General features: G+C 41.8%; 3 protein-coding genes across 14 annotated transcripts in view; all 3 read right to left on the reverse strand.

Annotated features, from left to right (window-relative positions):
* GALNT11 (polypeptide N-acetylgalactosaminyltransferase 11) overlaps positions 1 to 4,118 on the reverse strand; it is a 54,712-nt gene extending 50,594 nt beyond the window's left edge. For 2 of the 6 annotated variants that reach the window (XM_033408360.2, XM_033408359.2), the window contains exon 1: positions 3,934 to 4,115. The gene's annotated coding sequence lies outside the window, so the exon portion shown is untranslated. Of the gene's footprint in view, positions 1 to 3,394; positions 3,542 to 3,933 lie in introns of those variants that run through there. The other 4 variants (XM_033408361.2, XM_033408358.2, XM_004281219.4 and 1 more) reach the window with 4 other exon arrangements.
* Positions 3,673 to 7,062, reverse strand: LOC125965444 (uncharacterized). The gene is made up of 3 exons (XM_049714993.1): positions 7,024 to 7,062; positions 3,934 to 4,274; positions 3,673 to 3,871 (listed from the first exon to the last, which is right to left on the reverse strand). Exons 1-3 carry the CDS (start codon positions 7,060 to 7,062, stop codon positions 3,673 to 3,675), a joined length of 579 nt encoding a protein of 192 aa, XP_049570950.1.
* Positions 7,063 to 7,616: 554 nt separating this feature from the next.
* The window catches only part of GALNTL5 (polypeptide N-acetylgalactosaminyltransferase like 5), a 125,660-nt gene continuing 111,584 nt past the window's right edge, over positions 7,617 to 21,692 (reverse strand). For 6 of the 7 annotated variants that reach the window (XM_049715175.1, XM_033408370.2, XM_033408368.2 and 3 more), the window contains 2 exons: positions 11,657 to 11,806; positions 7,617 to 7,906 (listed from right to left, as the gene is read on the reverse strand). In XM_049715175.1, the coding sequence (XP_049571132.1) occupies positions 7,763 to 7,906; positions 11,657 to 11,806 (294 nt within the window). In that variant the 3' untranslated portion in view covers positions 7,617 to 7,762. Of the gene's footprint in view, positions 7,907 to 11,656; positions 11,807 to 14,179; positions 14,375 to 21,692 lie in introns of those variants that run through there. The other variant, XM_049715177.1, reaches the window with a different exon arrangement.

Raw genomic sequence — 21,692 nt, forward strand, 5'->3', positions numbered from 1 at the left:
ACCAGGGCACGAACCCGTGTCCCCTGCATCGGCAGGCGGACTCTCAACCACTGCACCACCAGGGAAGCCCTGGCAGGCGGATTCTTAATCACTGCACCACCAGTGATGTCCCCCAAATCTTGGTTTCTAACAGCATTCTCCAATAAAAAGAACCAAAGCTCCTTGAAGAAATGACTGACTCTAGGACAGGGAAAGGAAATATACCAGATGAGCCTGAAGTACCTTGTAGTGCCAGAAAGTAAGGAAGTACCACAAAAAAAAAAAAAAGAAGAAACCCACAATGATGGGGGTGTGTCAAAGGAACAGGTGGAACCAGCTGAAAGAGCTTACAATGGCCATAGCTAACACAATTTGAGCAAAAACTAAAGTGGTATTGCATTATAACCCAAAGTATAAGATAAATATCCATGAGTTCATAGTGATAGGGATTACAGATGGAAAAAGACTGAGCATTAATAGGTTATTTAAAATCTATTAATTTTCTTCATGTCTGAAATTTTCCATAGTAAACCTTTTAAATATATATAAAATAAGTGTATATATATAAATGTGTTTATATATAAATGGGTGTGTGTGTATATATGTATATGTGTGTGTGTATGTGTGTGTGTGTGTGTGTGTGTGTGTGTGTGTAGATGTAACCCAACAAACAAACGCTCCTTTGACCTTTACACTACCGTTTTGGGTTCTGTATGTATGTTGGTTTCTAGGGGTTATAATGTGCTTACACGACTAAGTTCTCCACTAATTTTGGTCCATGGACACAGATTCTAGTAGTCTGTCCTTATGAGTTTTGTGTGTATTTGTATATATTAAGTATTTTCTCCTCACTTCTGCTTCCTCCTTATTATTTAACAGAAGATTCATAGGAGATCAACTTAAAAATTTAGTCTGTAGATAACAGAATGTTCACATGGAAATGCACGTTGTAGGCTGTGTATAGATGCAGAGTATCAGAAGGGTGAATTGTACCAGTGAAGTTAGTCTCCTAGCTCTAAGTCCACTCTCTATACTCCAGTGGCTCTCAACCAGAGCCTGAGATATTTGGCAATGTCTGGGAAAACCGGGACACCACCGGGGTCTTTTGGGAATGTCCAGAAATATTTTTGGTTGTCACAGATTGGGGGATCCTACTAACATGCGGTGGGTAGAGGCCAGGGATGCTGCTAAACATCCTACAATGCAGAGGACAGTCCCCAGCAATGAAGAATTATCTGGCTCAAAATGTCAACAATGCCAAGTTTGAGAAACTCTGTTCTGTTCTGTAATGCTGGGGCTGGGACTCTACATATAGCATTTTTCCAACTACAGCTGACCCTTGAACGATACGGCAGGGAGGAACAACCCTCCACGCAGTTGAAAATCTGCTTAGACAGTAGGCCTTCCGTATCAGAGGATCTGACCAATCACAGATCTTGTTGTACCGTAGTATTTACTGTTGACCAAAAAATCTGCGTATAAATGGACCTGTGCAGTTCAAATCTGTGTTGTTCGAGGTCAGCTGTATGGATCAATGAAACAACCTGGATGAACTTGGAAATACACAGGAAAAAGTCTTCAGTCTCAATAATTAGTAAAGACATGCAAATAAAAATAAGGTACTATTTTCTAACTCAAATTAGCAACATTTTCAGTACTCACTGAAGTACATGTAGTTAAATGATACAGTTATCCGTGATGAAAGTTATAAATTGCAGGGCCTTTTTAAAAAGCAGTTTAACAATGGCATAGGAGCCTTAAAATCCTTTATACACTTTGGTCAGTAATCCCACTTTCTCTAAGAATAAAAATCCTAAAGAAATAATAAATCAAGTGAAAAACTGGGTATATCCTAAAGCAAACTCTAAAAAAATCCATAATATATAAATAAATCACAGTATATACAAATAAGTACAAAGGCCAAATTAATTTTATATGAAAAACTTGAAGGAAATGCCTTATAGAAGTTAAGATTTAAGTTTGACTTTAAGACTTCAATGGCCAAAAACTGAAATATCTCAAGCGGAAAGCTGAAGTCTTGAGAAACTGCAACATTTGTTTTTAGTTTTCCAAACAGAATACCAAGTAGGAAGGTTGGCTATAATGAATACACACAGCTGGTTAAGGCTAGTGGAAGGTGATTAATTCTATGAGGACAGGCTGGGGCTATGACCCTGAGGATGAGAATTAACTTTGCATAAGAATATGCAAAAGGAAGCTAACTCATGTCTTTAAGCAAATACACCTTAGGAAGAAAATTCTAGGAACAGTGTGTAAAATGGTTTGGGACAGAGAAAAAAAAAAAAAATCTAGAGCCAGGGAGGCCAGTTAGACTCACCCAGACACATGTAAACAGCAGTGTTATTCACAGCAGCCAAAAAACAGCAACAACCTAGTGTCCATCAACGGATGAATGGATAAACAAACTGTGCTACAGCCACTCGGCAGAGTATTAGCCAGCCATACCCAAGAATGAAGTCTGAGAGACACTACGGCATGGATGAACCTTGAACACATGAGATGAAATAAGCCAAACACAAAAGGGCAAATACTGTACGATTCCAATTCTGTGAGGCCTCTAGAATAAGCAAATTCAGAGACAGAAAGGGCTGGGAGGAGGGGAAATGGGGAGTTAACGCTTAATGGTTTCAGAGTTTGTGTTTAGGGTTAGGGAGAAACTTTTGGAAATAGCGGTGATGGTGACACAATACTGTGAATGTACTTAGTACCTCTGAGCTGCACACTTAAAAATGCTTAGAACAATCAACTTCATGGTATGTGTATTTTACCACCATAATAAAAGAGTAAAAAAAAAAAAAGTGAAGATAGAACTCAAATTGCAAAGAACAGCACAGAAATTGTCAAGAGGAGGCAGGAGAGGTGTCGACTACTGTTTCATGACGTTTAATTTGAAAAGCTCTACTGATAACATTAAGGGTAGAGAGCGGTTTTCTGGTTTAGATTTTTCCCAAGGCAGAGTAGACCTTAACATACGGTATATATCTAGTATCTAGGATATCTAGGTAACAGCTAAGAATTGAGTGTCGTTAAAAAAAAAAAAAGTCTGGCCTAAAACTCTTATTTGGGGGACGAGAGTAGCATCACAATATTTTATTGGCGCACAGCAATATGAGAAGCATTTCAAAGTTATAATTTCATCTTACATTTGGAAAACCAACCAACCAACCAACAGCTTTCCTAGCACGAAGTAAAAAGGAATGCTGGACCAAATCTTCTTCGATGATAAAAACACACAAAGCTCTTCCATCATGGGCATATTAATATCACTCAAACGGTGAAATCTACCAGTATTGGAGGGTGGAGACTTGATATTTTTATATTTATCCAAACGGCACGTACTTTAAGAGGCTGGGAAATTGTGCAAGACAAATAACCCAATTTCTTCAACAAATACCTTGCAAAGAAAAGGGAAACTGAAGATGCTCGTCCACCGAACGCCACGCAAGGACCCGCTCAAATCCTGAGCGGCACAAACCAACCACTAAAAGAACAATTTAAAAAAATTCCTTTAAGGAAATGTGAACACTGCCCGAATACCGTGGAAACTGAGGGCAGGGTAGCAGCGAAGGGTTACTCAATTCGCTCTAGTTTCTATACGTTTTGAAAATTTCTGCAACCATTTTCTGGGGCATTTTAGCAAAAAGCGCCGTGGGGCGGGGGAGCGGGTCTTTCTCACGCCGCCCGCGGCCGCCCCCCGCGAGCCAGGCGCCTCCACGGCCCACCCCCGGCCTCCAGGGCCGCGTCGGCTCTGCCAACGCCCCACACACTCCCGGACGCCGGGCCAGCGGCCAGAGACCCCGCTGAGGGCGGCGGCCCGGGGCGAAGCCTCCGACTCTCCGGGCGCTCGGGCCGCGGCCGCTCGCCTGAGGCGCTGAGGGGACGGACGGAGGCCGCGCAGGCTCACACGCCGCCGCCGGGCCATCCGCTACTCACCCCGACGCCGGCAGCGCAGGACCCCGGCCTTTCGGGACTCGGGCTGTGGCATCTTCGCTCCCGCCACGGCCCGGGTCCGAGCCGCATTCGCCGCAGCGGGCGGAGCTGCCGGCAAGCAAACGCAGCAGCGGGCGCAGCAGCGGGCGCAGCAGCGGGCACACCAGCGCCCCCAGCGCTTGCCCAGTGCCCGCGCAGCGGCCTCGGCCCGAGCGCGCGCCCTCGGCCCGAGCGCGCGCCCGCCGGGGCCACGTGACGGGCGGCCCCAGCCCCGCGCGTGACGTCACCGCCCGCTGCGGGCGCGTCGCGGCCCCCGGGCTCCACACGCTCCCGAGGCCCAGCGCCTGCGGGTGGGCTCGGGGGTCGGTCGCGGGCAGCCTTCGCGTTTTTAACTCTTACATAAATGGGCTCATTGAAGACAAATTCCTTAAACATATTGAAAGATGTGCGACCCCGCTTATGATAAAAGAACTGTAGGTTAAAATGTCAAGGCTTGGCAGAAACTGTGATAAAACCTCACGGGTTGGTGGTAAGGGTGGGAAAGTACAGCGCGCCCGCAGAGCAGCCGCAGGAAGGCACATGGCGTCACGGGGGGCTTGCTAGAAATCCTGACTCTTCAGCACCCATCAGTAAGCAAAGGATGTTGCAGCCATCAGGCCATGGCCATTACAGCCCCCGCCCGCCCGCCCGGAGGTAACTCAGGGTGGAAACGGGCTGTCCGCTGCCAAGCCCCCAGCCACTGTGGCCACCCCCAAATGGTGCACTCAGGATGGGGAAGAACAGGATCCTGGCTCTGGTTGGTTAGGGTGCATAGCAAAGAAATGATCTCAGTACGCCCTGGCTCTTGCAATTCCCATGTATAGGAAAGCACTAAATTCCTTAACTTGCGTTTGATTGATTTTCTTTAACAGTAACCTTTGATGTTCAGACTATCCGATCTTCGTTGCGAAAACTCCTATCTATCCTGTCTCCCCCACCTTACCTCTTCAGAGCAGTCCCGCAGAGCTACCTGAGAGGCTGTGTCCCAGGCTTGAGTCCTCGGTTTTGTCTGCCAAATAAAACAGAATTCTCAACGTTTAGGTTATGCATTTTTTTTCAGTCGGCAGGCCCCATGCCAGACGTACTTAAGTAATCAAAATATGCGTTTTACCGCCGTGGCCAGGTGATTTATGTACACATCAAAGTCTGAAATCAGTGTCCTAAGGTGCAGTCAGTGCAGGAGACCGGCCATTGCTCCACTTTCACCCGACCCTTGTCTGTGTCAGACATTTTATTTGCCATTCTGATGGGTGTGGAGATCTGTTTCTAGCTGTTATTTTAAATGGGGTCATACTGTCCCACCAAATTAATGTACAGTCGTACCATTCCAGAAATTGAAGCTTTGGGTTAGCTCCAATTTTTTACCATTAGAAAGAATGACATGAATATGCTTTTTGCAGTGTAGCATCTAAACCCGGGGTCTTTGAGGCTGGGCATAGGCTAGTCTTTGGGCTGTGTTCATCTATCCCTAGATACAGTAGCCAGAGGAAATATAGGAGGCTTAAAATTTGAATTTCAGATAAAAAAAAATTCACTAGCATGTCCCATAGAATATGTGGAATATACTTTACTAAGATATTATTGTTTATCCAAAATTCAAGTTTACCAGGGCATGCTGTACTTTTATTTGCTAAATCTGGCAACGCTAACCCTGGACAAGTTTTAAACTTAGTTTTCTGTTTTATGAGATGGTAATAACAATAGGAACTATCTTGTAAAGTTGTGTGGATGACATGAGATAATCTATGCAGAGTACCTACCAGGGGGTATGAAACATAGTGAGAGCTCAGTAATTGTTAGCTCTTATTTTTATTTCATCTCGGTGTGTCTTAGGATAAATTCCTGAAAGTATGCTTTCCTTACAGAATTCTCTGGCTAATGTAAGGCTTGTCCAAGTGTTTGGTCATACCCAAAACTGTTGTGTGAAAAGCCTTGAGCAGGTGAGCAGATACTTTCTCAAATAGCTCCAGAATACAAATCAGATTTTAAAATTTCTATACAAAACCATAATTGCCACCTACGGGCAAGTATGGGTTTCCTTTCAATCACACCAAGTACTTGGATGTTGATTCTGATTTGTTTTCTATTCCAGAGTCAGCTGAAACAATATTCTAGAGGAGATTGTTTAAGCAACATTCTACATCGCTTCTAAGACTTATTCATGCTATCTAGGACCTGAACTAAATTACATTAAAAAACTAAGACTGAATATTAGGCCCATGGCTCTAAGAAAAAGAACACTTTTCTTTTGGCAAAGCTGATATTTACATCCTTCTTTATGCTTACCAAACAAGAAGATTCTCTGAATTTATACTACAATTCTCTTTTTTCCTTCGGCTGCAGAAATTTTATTTTGTATTTTACTCTAATTTTAATGGATTCATAGGTTTATTACAATCAATTTTTTATTACTTTCTAGAGCAGCTAAGGTATAAACATGGGCCCAGAATATACTAATCACGTGGCAATTACTTTGTGCTGCCAGATTGACCTTTTAAAAGCTCAATCAAGTTACCCTGGCCATCTGTAATATTTGGGCACAGGTTTTTCCCATCTCTTTCCAGCAACAGATTTTATAGAGTACTTTGCCAAATACATGGGTATAATGACATTATAAACTGGTTCTTTTTTCTTTACATTGTATATATTATTTCAAAGAACACAAGCTCCATGAAGGGAGGGATGTTTACCTGCCCCATTGTCAGCTGCATCCCAGCACCTAGAAGGACACCTGGCCTGAGATGACCATTCAGTTGTTGATTAAATGAGCATAATAGATGAGTCAAGTCGTTTTCTGCTGTAAAAAACTAGTTTATATTTTCTCCAGCAGAAGCTATGATTTAGTGATTCTATCCTAAGCCTCCTCCTTTTTACTCCTTTCAATGTATTCCTTCCCTCATTTTCTCATTCTCTTCGTTTTGTGAATTAAATATATTTTTCACTTTTCTAGCTGCCTTCACCAGGGTGAATGCAACAGCCATCCCTCTAACCTGATGGAAGTACTTTAGACACCTGGGAGTGTGTCCACACAGGATGGATACTGAACCTGGTTACCTCTTCCCCAATCCCAGCTAAACAGTTTTCTCGAGTCATGTCGAACACAGATTATCAACAAGGCACGCAAGCCAAGAAGTGTCAGGAGAGCTGAGGCCAGAGCCATAGGAGGGAACACACGTGAAAAAGGCAAAATCAGAAGTAGGGAAGAGGGAATGTCTCCAATTAACTGAAGGGCCAACAGAAACAAACAGGGAGGCTGGCCTGGAGAGCTGGACCAGGACACCCAGGCAAGTGACTGGACATGAGAAACTCAGGAACCCAACCAAGCAATGTGTCAAGGCCAGAATCTACACTGGCAGCAAGAAAGGAGCTCAATACAGTTGAATGGACCAAGCAAGGCTCTCTGAGAATGTCTTTCTGGGGAGGTCACCAGCCCAGGTCACCTATCTGGAGTAGGAATTGAGTTGACCAAGAGTTGAGCAGTCCTTACGGTCTACCAGGACGAACTGAGCTTGGCAAATAACTGGAGATAACACACTTTATCTCAATCGATTTTATGACAGCCTTAAGGGTGTGACAACATGCATTTCTAATGCTTAATTTAAGGTCTTGCCACCCCAGAAATTTAGTAGCAGAAAAGGCACTTCTGTTGTAGACCATTCTGGTTGTACTTCTTACTGTAGTTCACATAATTTCATGATGTTCCAAACATGTTCTCTTCTCCATGTTGAAGGACTAGGGGAATTTTTAACGCTTTATTCATGAAAATGATTGGTTTTCCTTTCATGAGACTCTCTTAAGAGGTCTCCAGTTCCGGGAAGACAGTATCCAAATACCACTGAAATGACTTGCAACCCAATCGTTTCCTTAATTCAACACGCTCACTAATATCTCCATAGGCAAGATATTTCAGATTAGGTCTTCGTAAAAATACCTGCTCCTAAATGGAAAGAGAGAGTCATTAAACCAGACAAATCTTTGGTAATCAAATCATGATATCTAACATAGCAGTATGTATTTTCATCTGAACTAAAACAAAACAACACAACAACAGAAAACCTTCCCTCTGTATGGGGAGGGCAGAGACACACATAGGAGCTGGGACTCACTCACCCCACATATATTCACCGGATGTGCTGTGACAGACCACGATGAAAGTAGCGTAGAGGGACTCAGCAAGTCTAAGTCCTGCTTCTCAAGAGTTCTAGAATCATAGCCGCCTATTGTAGTGTTTCCCCTTTCTCCTACTCTCTCAATGATACTCAAGGACAAAAGCCCTCACTCCCCAATCCCTATCAACACTTCCATGGTTTCAGAAATGGGGGTTGGTGATGGCTAAGGGTAAATTGACTCTGGAGGAAGACAACCTGGCTTCAATTTCTGGCTCTGCTATTTATTAGCTATGTGACCTTGGCTGCTACCCTCATGAGACTGTGGTGAGGACTGAACACTTTCATACGTGCAAAGCTCTTAGGAGACTAAGGCTGGCACAGAGTAGGTGTCATGTCAGTGTCGGCCATTATTATCACCACACCTGGTTAAGTCTTTTCTGCGTTCTTGATTTAAGGAAGCACCAAGTATGAGTGTCTAATGGACTCAAGCTCTGCCATGTTAAAAGAGGTATTCTAAGTAGACCAAAGCCTCCTTGAAAGCAGAACCTTTGTATTTTCATCTGTGTATTCCCAGTGCCCGGTATATAGCATAGTAATATTGTTGAATGAGAGGAGCTTGCTTACCCAAATAGCATAGTATGGGCATGCCATGTTGGATTCTCCCCAGGGATCTTTAGGTCTTTGCCATCATGTCTTGCCACTCCTAGTTCCCCAGGGGGGATTGGTGCAGAGAATGGACCTGAGGGAGGGTGTCCTCATTTTGGAGTGAAGGCAGAGAAGACCTTAGCCAACATCTCCCTGTCCAAAGCCTGTTTTGCCTAATGACATTCACTCAACTTCCCAACATGCTGTGTCATACAATCCATTGATTTTATGCCAAACATTACATGCTTTTTATATTAGATGGAACTTTTGGTAACTATATCCCCCATGAAATTCAGTGAACTACTCAGTCCTAACTGTGTTCAAGTCAACCATTTAAATGTGACCTCTGGTCACAGAAAAAAAAAAAAAGCTTAAAATCTCTCATAACTAAAGAAATGCAATTTTAAACAATGAGATATCATTTTTAACCTATCAGATTAGAAGAAATACAAAGTTTAATTAAAACTAGGGGTGGAATAGTTGAGGACCATTTGGACATTATTCATCAAGATTTAAGATGCACTAACTCATGGTCCACAAGTTCATGTCTTCAGATTTATTCAAGATATAGCTGCACAAATGTGCAAAGAGATACATGTAAAGGATGTTCATTTTGGCACTGTTAAGGAGTAACAAAAAGCCAAGATGATCAGAATGTTTATCTCTGGGGGCTATTTCTGAATGGAATCAATTTTAAGAGATCCATTCAAAGGAAATATTTAAAAGGACGACATGTTTATCTGCTCTGATTTTAAAAGACTTTGAAAGTATGTTTTTAAATTATACTAATAAATGGAAAAATTACAACAAAATATTGCTGCTCAAATCGAGTTAGGTAAAAGAAAAGGATATATACTCGTGTGTATGTGCATGTTAACAGGAAACTATAGACAGTAATTTAGTGGTGGCTTCTGAGGAGTGAAACTACGGGCTTAGAAAGTTTACTTTTCACTTCATGCTTTTCAATACTGTAAGATAAAAATGTGTATGCGTTACCTTTTTAAAAATATTTTTTTAAAAATCAGGAAATATAATAAACATACCGAAAAAAGCACATAGAATATAAATGTGCACCTTAGTGAATTGTTGAAAAATCAACCCCAGAAACCCTAAGTCAAGAAATAGAACATAATCAGCATCTCAGAGGCCCTTGCCTTTCCTTTCCTGATCATAATCCTTTCTCTTAGTTTTTTTTCTTTTGTTTTTTTTTTTTTTGCGGTACGCGGGCCTCTCACTGTTGTGGCCTCTCCCGTTGATGGAGCACAGGCTCCGGACGCGCAGGCTCAGCGGCCATGGCTCACGGGCCCAGCCGCTCTGCGGCATGTGGGATCTTCCTGGACCGGGGCACAAACCCATGTCCACTGCATCGGCAGGCGGACTCTCAACCACTAGCGCCACCAGGGAAGCCCCTTTCTCTTAGTTTGAAGTGCTATCCTGATTATGTATTCATTTCTTTGCTTTTCTTTCTAGTATCGATATCTAATTATCCACACATAGATTACACGGTTTGATTTTTACCTGTTTTTAACTTTATAGAAATGGAAAAATACAGTATATATTCTATTGTGTTTGGCTGCTTTTGTCCACCATTATATCTTTAGGATTTACCTATACTGTTGTATGTATATTTAAAGTTGATTAATTTTCATTGCTATATAGAATTATATCATTAAACATATCATATTTATTCATTCCACCCCTGATGAATATTTGGGTTGTATTCAGTTTTGGCTAACACAAACAATGCTGTTTATAAACATTCTTGTTCATGTGTTCTGGTGCACAAAAGCATGCTTTCTGTAGTGTATATACAGGATGGAATTGCTGGATCATGGGATATTCATGTCTTTTATTACTTGATATTGCCAAACTGTTTTCCAAAGTGAGTTTGTAACAATTAACACTCCCACCCAGTGTCTGAGACTTCCTGTGCTTGCCAACACATGGTCCTATCAGACTTTAAAAATGTTTTGCCATGTATGTAGAAATATGTAGAAATATCTCATTGAGGTTTTAATTCATATTGCCCTGATTACTCAAGAAATTGAGTATTATTACTTTTATAATTTAAAATAATAAAGAAATATTAGATCAAGACCAGGACATATAATATCACAGAGAGATTCTTACATATTTCTACCCATGTATCTGAAATGAGGTCTTGTTGTTACTGTCCAAATTTGTTTGAACTTTCAAATTAAAATGAAGCTGCATCTATATGTTCTCTGTATGTGCATTCTAAAGGTCCCGGCAAGGGGCTTAAACCATGGGGAGATGCACAAATGAAGGGGCCTGGCTTTGATGTAAAAATCTTTGACTGTTGGGCTTCCCTGGTGGCGCAGTGGTTGAGAGTCCGCCTGCCGATGCAGGGGACACGGGTTCGTGCCCCAGTCCGGGAGGCCGGAGCCTGTGCTCTGCAACGGGAGAGGCCACAGCATTGAGAAGCCCACGTACTGCAAAAAAAAAAATCTTTGACTGTTAGAGAAAAAAGGAGCAGAGGTTCTTGTGTGGTCCCCAGACCAGCTGCAGCCGCATCACTTGGGAGCTTGGTAGTGGAGGAAGAGAATCCAAAATTTGCCCATGGGAATGGGGGCAGAGAGAGGTATTTGCCGCAGATGGGCAATCTTTGGGGGAGGAAAACAGATCTAGGGGGGAAAAAAAAGCCTTCCCGTGTTGGTTGATTTACTTCTGAGAAACTTGAGTTTCCTTAGAGATTTTAAAAACAAAAAATAAGAGTAAGGTGCAAGTGCAGCAGCTTAAAATGAACAAATTAAGAATAGCATCTGAAAATGGGTGGGTGAACAGCTGAAGGGTTGCCCTAATTTAAGGAAAAATACAAAAATTGGTATCTAGAAAGCAGCAGAAGGCTTCTTTAGAGCCAGTCCCTCTCTGTACTCTCACTCATCTCTCCAAACCAGGGACACATCCTTCACCTTGTATTCATCTAGCCAAACGTGCACCAGTCTGAGATTATTATACGCCAAGGCTTTTGCAATTCCAGTGTGGTTTGCAACATGTTGCTTATCAATATGTCCTACTCGAGAGCAGGGGAGTATAAAGAGTTGGCCTCCACACATCCAGATCTAGACATAAGAAAAACAGAAAACACATTAATGATTAATGAGTGTTTGCTAGTAATAGGCAACTGCTGAACTAAAACAAAAATAACAATAGCTAACATTTATTAAGTTTCTTATTTCATTTGATCCTCACAACAACCCTATCGTGTAGGTACTGTGATCATCCCTATTTTACAGATGAAGAAACTAACACGTACATTGGTTAAGAAGCTTGCCCAGTGATACAGTGGCAGAGCACAAGGTTCAAACTCAGGAAATCTGGCCCTAGAGTCAGTGCGCTGAATACCAAGTGATCCTGCCTCGCTTATACATGACCAGTTCTGATACTGATTATGTATGAAGACTGACAAGATATTTTATCTTAGGATATTCTCAAACAATATTCTGAGAGTAACATTTTCTGAGGTGATTAAGTATTGCTGGATATAAGCAAGTAATAAGAGAAATAGCAATCATGGCTGAATTCAGTTATTCATCTTTTTTGTACTTAAAACACTTTAAAACGCTTATTTTTAATAACTTTTTATTACACAAAAGCAAAATATGACCATTGAAAAACTAAGAAATGTAGAAAAGCACACAGAAAAAGGTAAAAGTAACTTTTTGTTTTAACACTTTGTCAGTCAATATTAATCCAAGTATGTATGTGTACATACATAGATACACAACATTAAGATAACTTGCTTTTCTTCATTTGATATTATGTGAAGTTACTTTAAAAGTCTTGTATTGTTGGACATTTTGGTAGTCTTTGATTTTATTATAGATAATACCACAAAAAATGTGCTTGTAACATAAATCTCATGTATAGTACACTTGCATGACTCTTCTCTTTACTTTAATTCAGTGATTCTTGCATGGTCTCCAGACCAGCAGCATCAGCATCACTAAGGAACTTAGAAATGCAAATGCTTGGGCCCACTCAGACCTACAGAACTAGGAAGTCTGGGTCCGGGGGCACAGTAATCTGTATTTTAACCAGCTCTTTAGGTGATTCTGATGCACACTAAAGTTTGAGAACCACTGTTCTAATTGATCAATGTAATATATCCCAGTTTTATAGATATTTTCTTAGGTGGATTCACCTAATCATTTAGGGGACAGTAGTAGGAGAATAAGACTCACTGAAAACAATACTCAGAAGTATTATGGTGAAATATATCACTCAGATAGTCAGAAAGGATTATGTTAAAGAAAATGGAAAAGCAGAACTTCTGACATAACATGAGACCTACTGACTGGTGCAGTCAACCTCTAAAGTTCTTTAGAAATACCCAGAAACATCCCCACAGAATATCTAGAAAAATATCCATTGAATTCCTTCTCTAAAATGGATGGCTCAGTAGAAAAACCCTGAGACCAAAAGTCCAAAGAATTAGGTTCTTTTATCATCTCTGCCACATGCTTTATGATCAGACGTATCCTCTCTGACTCTCATTTTCATCTGGAATTGAAAATTAAATAGTTGCTCATTTAAGCTACCACTTGGGGGTGCTTTGTTATGCAGCAAAAGCTAACTGATACTAGCCACCTATAATGTCTTATTCTCTTTTTTTAAAGTGAGAACTTAAAGAAATTTGAAAAATCATTAATATCTGTTGAATAATTAGAATAGATACAGAAGTATCTATTATTATTGGTACATTCTTACATGTTTGAAATGTTTCTGTATTAAAAAAAGAAATCTGGCTATGAGTATAGAATAGAAAACAAAAGTCAAGTAACCAAAGTGATAAATGAGGAATATAAGTAAAAAATGTATTTAAAAACTTTCTCGAAAATCAAATTGAGGGAAGCTATTGCAATGTAGCCCAGTGTTCATAGGACCCACAAAGTTGTTCTTTTCTTCTTGATTCATTCTCAAAGGGAAACATGATCCATCTGGACGTGCCTTTTGCTCTGTTCTTTAGGTGATGGTCAGCTTTCTTTCTCAGATATACTGCTGGAAGTAGTCTGTCCAGCTCCCAGTTTCTATTATTATTATTATTATTATTGGAGGAGGAAGAGGATGACAAGAAGGCAGAGTATCCCATTAAGAGTTAGTATAGTGTAGTGGTGCACAGCACAAACTCTAGGGCCACTCAGTGTGGTTCAAATCCCCTATGAGCTGTGTGATCTGGGGCAAGTTACTGAAGTTACTCAACCTATTTGTGTCTCAGTTTCCTCCCCTGTAAAATGAGAATAATAACAGTACCTGCGTCATGGGATTGTTATGAGCATTAGAAAATCTGATACTTGTAGAGTGCTTAGAGTTCGTGTTTTGTAAATGAGAGTGTATCTCTGATGTAGTGAAGTGTGGTAGACTGCAAGTGTGGTCACAAATGCTTTTCATTCTTACATGCATACTTAATTGCAATGTAACTGTACTTCATTCCATCAAGAAGTGAGGTTTATTTCTCCATCTCTTGAATCCGGTCTTGGCCTCATGATTTGCATTGGTCAACAGGACATGAACAAACGTGATGCGAACAAATGCCTGAAAAGTGTTTGTAGCGCTTTGGGACTTGCCTTCTCTTGCTGCTCTTGGGAACCTTGTGACCACTTCACTGTGAATGAGCCTCACCAGCCTGCCTGACAATGAGAGACAAATGACCTGGTCATGGCCACTGTTCCACCTATTATTGGGCCAACGTCCACATATGTAAATGAGGCCATCCCCTATGAGCCAGCACCAGCTGAGCCTCCCGATGAGCAGAGATGTGTAAGCAATACCAGTAGAAACCAGCCATCCTGGCTATGACCAAAATAACCACTTTAGCAATACAATGAATTTTGAGGACTTACGACTGATTGTTGTTTTAAGCCACTGTATTTTGGGACAGTTTGTTATACAGCAAAAGCTAACTGATACATGAGGGAACATATTTCTCTTAACCAGTTTTACTCATTAAGTAAATAGGACCTCCATCCACTGAGTTGCTCATTCCAGAAACTTGGTGTGATAGATGGAAATACTGTTCAGCAATATTATCTCACTCTCCACCCCTCACTAAGGGGTGGAGTATATTTCTCTGACACACTGACTTTGGGCTTGTCCATTTGACATGCTTTGACCCATGGAATGTGAGCAGACACGATGCCTGTGGAGGCTTTAAATACGCTGTGTGGTTTGGCTTGACTTTTGCATTCTTGCTTATCAACATGAGAAGAATATGCCCAGAGTTGCTACTAGAATGATGAGCAGAGCTGACCAAACTCAGAGCCCAGAGCCCAGCCCTGCCAGTGTAAATTCCGAGGCAGAGCCATGCTGGCCAACACAGAGACATAGGAAAGAAAAAAGCAGATGCTTCTTGCTCTAAGCCAACCAGTTTTGAGCTCGCTTGTAACAAGCATCATCGTGGCATTAGCTGACTGATCATTGGGTTGTCCATGACACCCCTTTCTCTCGATAACCACGTAGCTGGTCAGTCTCTGGGTTCTGTCCATTCTACTTGTAAATATGCCTGGAAGCTGTCCAGTTCTTTCTGTTGCCGTTGCTACTGCTCTGGTTCCATCCACTGTCACCCTTTGTCCAGGTTATTGTAAGAACCTCCTGGTCTGCCTGCTTATCCTCCACTATGTCAGCCTCCACAGCCACTGTCCCTGCCCTGCTTAAAACATACCAGTGGCATTTCATTGCACGTAAGACACATCTAAATCCTTACAGGGTCCTGCAGAGTCCTGCCCCTGCCTCCCTCTCCAGCTTCATCTTGCTGTTCTCTCCTCACTCATTCTGGTCCAGCCTCACTGGCCTTCTCCACTGACACATATGGGTTGGAAGGCTGTCCGCTTTCCAAGTCAGTGGGCAGAAACTGGGGCATTACTGAGTCTCTTCTTACTCTTTGTCTGTAATCTGCATTTGTGAGGGGAAGCAGGGGTGCATCATGCAACAAAGCCAGGGTACGAGTTTCTCAGTCAGTCTTGCTGGCCTCACAGTTATGGGGGTGCCTCCCAGATTCAGGCTGACTATTCATTTTAATTTCTAGGGGGACCTCATCTTTTCCAGTCTCAATACATATCTTAGTAGAAAGTTAGGAGAGGCTGCTGCCCAGATACCATTTTAAATTAGAACTCTGGGAGAGCTGTAGCATAAAAAGAGAGGAACGAACATTGGCTGGGAGCACTTTAGGTGGCAGAAGCTGTGTTAGATGCCTTATGCCCATCGCTGCGGTGAATGCACACGGTACCACTGCAAGGTGTCTATTATTCTGATCGTTTACACGTGGGGCCTTTCAGACTCTTGAGTGGTTCAACTACTCAGCAAATATTTCTCAACCACTTTTTACATAGTCAAAGTACCAGGTGCTGAGAACGCATGTTGAACAAGTCAGATCTTTCCCTGCCCTCATGGAGCTTACAGCTGGTGCGAACACACAACTGGCAGGGCCCGGCACAGAATAAAAATGGGGTCTCAGGTTCAAAAAGTATTAAAAGTTTCAAGATGGCAACAGCAGAGCCTTAAGCCAAGTGTGGGGTTCTTCTAAACATGGTACCATGTGCCACCACCCAGGCTGCCTGTCTACACAGCCTGCCCTGCACACACAGACAGGAGACAACTGTGACACAGCACAATAAGTGCTGTCATGGGGGAAGCATGCATAGGAGGGGAACGGATCCCAGACTTGGGTGTGTGTGTCTATGTGCGGGGGGCAGGTAAGGAAGATAAGGTCAAGAAAGTCTTTCCGAAGAAATTACATCAAAGCTGTAGCTATGGATTACGGCGGTGGGGAAAGAGGAAAGTGAACAGAGGCAGGTGATGATTTAGAGGTAGAACTGCCCAGATAAGGTGAGGTCAACGTGGGGCAGGAGAGGGAGTGTGGAGTCCAGGGAGGCTGTCCATGGGGGACGTGTGTGCAGATAACTGGTGGGGTGGGGGAGAGGTAGCATGTCATCCACTCATAGAGGGAATATGGGAGGAGGAATTTGGGTCTAGCATACCTGTGGGACACCCCTGCCATGGTAACTTGTAGGCGATAGACCACACGAGCTTATGACTCAGGAGAAGGAACTGGGAAGGAGCGAGAATTGGTGTCATCAGCATCCGTTAATCATGGGAATGTGATGTGGATGAGGTTATGGAGAAGGTGGAGAGAACAGAGAAAGAGGGGCTTGGGGAAACCCCTTAGGGGTGGAAATTCCGTGCAGATGGGCCAAGAAAAGTAACCCAGTGAGGCAGTGCGGAGCCACGGTCCGAGCAGGGGGCTGGGTGCTGAGCAACTTGCCGAATCCTCTACTGTGTCAACACAGGACAATTGCCTTCAGCCTTTCTCTACTGCAGGCGTGTGGTTTGCTCTCAAATCACAGCATCCAAGGGATGCAGCAATCTTGGGCCGAATCCGAGCTGGCACCCGAGTCTAAGAGGCTCAGTCTGGAGGGTGAGGTAGGGCAGGGCCCCGGTTCCTGCAGGAGTGTATCTTGCCCCTTGGGGGACACCAGGATGGAACCCTGGGGCAGTGTGGCCAGACACAGAGCAGGTTGTCTGCTCTCTCAGGGAAACAGAAATGCTAATCTGGAGCCTGGTTATGAGGCCTATTCCGAGGTTGGGAGTGAAGCTGCAGCTCCGTGGGCACCCAGCGAGTCATCATTTTCCACGAGCAATGGTAACACTGAGCTCAGGTCAACTAAAACAAATTCAGGGCATTGGAGGCTTCCAATATATGGCCAGCCTTAGAGAGAAGTGACTTAGAAACAGGGTACACGCGAGCTGGGGGGCAGGGGGGGAGCTTAAGATCTGAAGTTGAGTAGATCATACAAGGCAGGAAGCCATAGGTTTGGAGCACACTACTTATGACTGCTGTGAGTTTGGGCAAGTCACACTACCTCTCTGTGCCTCGGTTTCCCCGTTATAAACAGGAGATGATGCTGGTACCTACCTCACAGGTTTATTATGAGGATTAAATGAGTTAACATCTGTAATATTTCAGAGCAGTGCATGTCACACATAATAAGAACTTGAAAATGAAATACATTTTTATCCTTTACATCTCAACTTAAATGCCATTTCTGCCGAGGCAGACACACACCTCCCCTAAGACAAGGCTAGGTTCACCTTTTATATGATCTCACAGTATTCTGTATTTCCCCTTCATTGCGTTTATCAGAAATAAAACTAAATAACTACTCATCTCACTCTACCCCAGATATTGATAGAATGGAAGCTTTATGTCATTCGAAACCACTTTTGCTTTGAGTGCTACTGTATTTTTAGCACCCAACACGGTGCTTGGCGTGTGACAGGTTCTCAGTAAATACTGCTGAAGGAGTGAATGAATGAATGAATGAGGATTGTGTCTTCTGAATGTCCAGCATGTGGCACAGCCTGATGCAGGAGGTGCTCCTTAAACGATGGCTGTGTTGAACACTGAACTTAACTAGAACACTCAAGAGAGCCCTAAACTGAAACGAGATTTGGGTCTGACCACCACACAGGTGTTAGTCACAGCCATGGGAGTTGATGTAGGTATATTATGAAAAGTATTAACAAGGGGACAGCACAGACGCTGGCCGAAGAGAACAGAGGAGCCGCCACAGGTCCTGGTGGCCCTGCCCTGCCGGGTGCTACCACTTTTGTTTCTGGGCCATGGGAAGGCTGAGATGCGGAGAAGGGAGGCGTGATGGGCGGCAGGTGGGAGGTATTCGGCTGGCTCAGAGTAGAGGTTCTTTCCCATCAGATAAGGAAAGAGTGAACTAAGTTAACAACAAGCATGGCTTCACAGGTGCAGAGCGGCCACATTCAGCCCTGAGCCCTGAAGAGCACGTGGGGTAAGAAGAGGGGGTTGACAAGGGAAGCAGTCTTGGGAGCACCCATGTTTAAGAGACACACAGGAGAAATTCCTCTAAAGGAGATTGAGAACAGCTGAGCGATACAAGGGGCTTTTCTTGGATTTTTGCCCTAAAACCCAAGAAAACTTCTGGAAAAGCCTGGTGTACCATGTCAAATGCTACAGTAACCTCAAGCACACGGAAGACCAAACGCCATCCATTAGGGACACGAATATGAAACTGATGACAGTGCCGTAAATGATGTCAGAGGAAGGATGCTGAGGGCCTGCAGGATCTGATTTACTGGAACGAAGAGTGAGAAATGAAGTAGATGCAGGTGTAGCTGATCTTCCCTTAGGAAAAACCAGGTTACTTGGGTAGAGAGGGCTGCTGGTGTCAAGAGAGTGCCTAGCTATTTATTAATTTACATGTTTGTTTATGAAAAGAGAGAGCCAAGCATACTTAAAACGTATGAAGGGGCCATTTGGAATCAAGTAACTGAAAATATTGAAGCAAAGATAATGAGTGCACTTGAGTAATAAGTTTGCTGTTATTTGCTGTCTGGAGGGAAGGTAAAGCCAAGATAAGGAACACACTCACTTTTTTTTTTTTTTTTTTTTACTGTATGATATCACTTGTAATGTGGAATCTAAACAATAATACAAATGAATGTATATGCAAAACAGAAACAGATTCACAGACAGAAAACAAACCTATGGTTACCAAAGGAGAGAAGGAGTGGGGGAGGGACAGATTAGGAGTGTGCGACTAACATATGCGAACTATTATACTATATATAAAATAGATAAGCAACAAGGATTTACTGTATAGCACAAGGAATTATATCAAATACCTTGTAGTAACCTATAATGGAATATAATCTGAAAAAGAAAAACTGAATCACTATGCTCTACACCCCAAACTAATACAATATTGTCAATCAACTATACTTCAATTAAAAAAAAAATTTTTTTTAATGGTGGAATTTTGAATCCCCAAGATTTTGTTTCTTTGATTAGAAGTCAGTATTTTTCTGAAATATTTATTGTTCATTAGTATTTCCTTTAAAAGTCTTAAAATTCATTTATGTATATAATGCAACACCATTCAAAACCTTAGGGATTGATTTTGAAATTGCTGAAGTGATTGAGAAGAACAAATTACACTTAGAAAATTCTGAAAATGAAGAGTAACAAGGGACTCACTCTACTAATTAATAGACTTTATCGTAAAGCTACAGAAAATATCAGTGCACGTGATTGGCTCAATAACTAGCAAATGGATCAGTTGAACACAGAAAGACCTAAGTATATATGATTATTTAATTTGTTAAATGTGTCATGCCCGTTTCTTTCTCTTCATAATTGTCACTTGATTAACAACTTGAAAAAAATGCAGAACTTTAACTCCTATCATGCACCAAAGTCTAAATGTAGTAGAGAATTAAATATAAATAATGATGTCATAAAACTATCAGAAAAAAATTATATAAAAAATGATTGGATTTGAGAATTATAAAAGTTAAAAAGCAAACTTAAAGCAAATATTTTACTTGTTTAAAAGCTTTTAGTATTTAGCCTTTTACCATTATATAATATCTATTTTCTGTTTATTGCTTTTAATCTTAAATGCCAATTTTATGTTAATATTGTCACTTCAGCATTTCTGGTTTTGTTTATTCACCTAGTATTTTCTTTTTTTAAATTTTATTTAATTTTTAAATTTTTAAATTTAATTTTATTTATTTTTTTATACAGCAGGTACCTATTAGTCATCCATTTCATACACACCCGTGTATACATGTCAATCCCAATCCCCCAATTCATCCCACCCCCACCCCCACCCCCCGCGGCTTTCCCCCCTTGGTGTCCATACGTTTGTTCTCTACACCTGTGTCTCAACTTCTGCCCTGCAAACCGGTTCATCTGTACCATTTTTCTAGGTTCCACATACATGCGTTAATATACCATATTTGTTTTTCCCTTTCTGACTTACTTCACTCTGTATGATAGTCTCTAGATCCATCCACGTCTCAACAAATGACCCAATTTCGTTCCTTTTTATGGCTGAGTAATATTCCACTGTATATATGTACCACATCTTCTTTATCCACTCGTCTGTTGATGGGCATTTAGGTTGCTTCCATGACCTGGCTATTGTAAATAGTGCTGCAATGAACATTGGGGTGCATGTGTCTTTTTGAATTGTGGTTTTCTCTGGGTATATGCCCAGTAGTGAGATTGCTGGATCATATGGTAATTTTTGTTTTTTAAGGAACCTCCATACTGTTTTCCAGAGTGACTGTATCAATTTACATTCCCACCAACAGTGCATGAGGGTTCCCTTTTCTCCACACCCTCTCCAGCATTTGTTGTTTGTAGATTTTCTGATGATGCCCATTCTAACTGGTGTGAGGTGATACCTCATTGTAGTTTTGATTTGCATTTCTCTAATAATTAGTGATGTTGAGCAGCTTTTCATGTGCCTCTTGGCCATCTGTATGTCTTCTTTGGAGAAATGTCTATTAGGTCTTCTGCATATTTTTGGATTGGGTTGTTTGTTTCTTTAATATTGACCTGCATGAGCTGTTTATATATTCTGGATATTAATCCTTTGTCCGTTGATTTATTTGCAAATATTTTCTCCCATTGTGAGGGTTGTCTTTTGGTCTTGTTTGTAGTTTCCTTTGCTGTGCAAAAGCTTTTAAGTTTCATTAGGTCTCATTTGTTTATTTTTGCTTTTATTTCCATTACTCTAGGAGGTGGATCAAAAAAGATCTTGCTGTGATTTATGTCAAAGAGTATTCTTCCTATGTTTTCCTCTAAGAGTTTTATAGTGTCTGGTCTTACATTTAGGTCTCGAATCATTTTGAGTTTATTTTTGTGTATGGTGTTACGGAGTGTTCTAATTTAATTCTTTTACATGTAGCTGTCCAGTTTTCCCAGCACCACTTATTGAAGAGGCTGTCTTTTCTCCATTGTATATCCTTGCCTCCTTTGTCATAGATTAGTTGACCATAGGTGCGTGGGTTTATCTCTGGGCTTTCTATCTTGTTCCATTGATCTATGTTTCTGTTTTTGTGCCAGTACCATATTGTCTTGATTACTGTAGCCTTGTAGTATAGTCTGAAGTTAGGGAGTCTGATTCC

The sequence above is a fragment of the Orcinus orca genome, chromosome 9, assembly GCF_937001465.1.
Source record: "Orcinus orca chromosome 9, mOrcOrc1.1, whole genome shotgun sequence".
In the NCBI taxonomy this organism is placed as follows: domain Eukaryota; kingdom Metazoa; phylum Chordata; class Mammalia; order Artiodactyla; family Delphinidae; genus Orcinus; species Orcinus orca.

What these genes read in the sequence shown, in the direction of transcription:
- LOC125965444 (XM_049714993.1), bottom strand. Translation starts at nt 7,062, where the DNA reads ATGACTCGAGAAAACTGTTTAGCTGGGATTGGGGAAGAG. An exon ending in TAGCTGGGATTGGGGAAGAG is followed by an intron (nt 4,275 to 7,023) that starts GTAACCAGGTTC and finishes GCCCACCCGCAG; the next exon opens with GCGCTGGGCCTCGGGAGCGT. An exon ending in CCTGCGCTGCCGGCGTCGGG is followed by an intron (nt 3,872 to 3,933) that starts GTGAGTAGCGGA and finishes CCGTCCCCTCAG; the next exon opens with CGCCTCAGGCGAGCGGCCGC.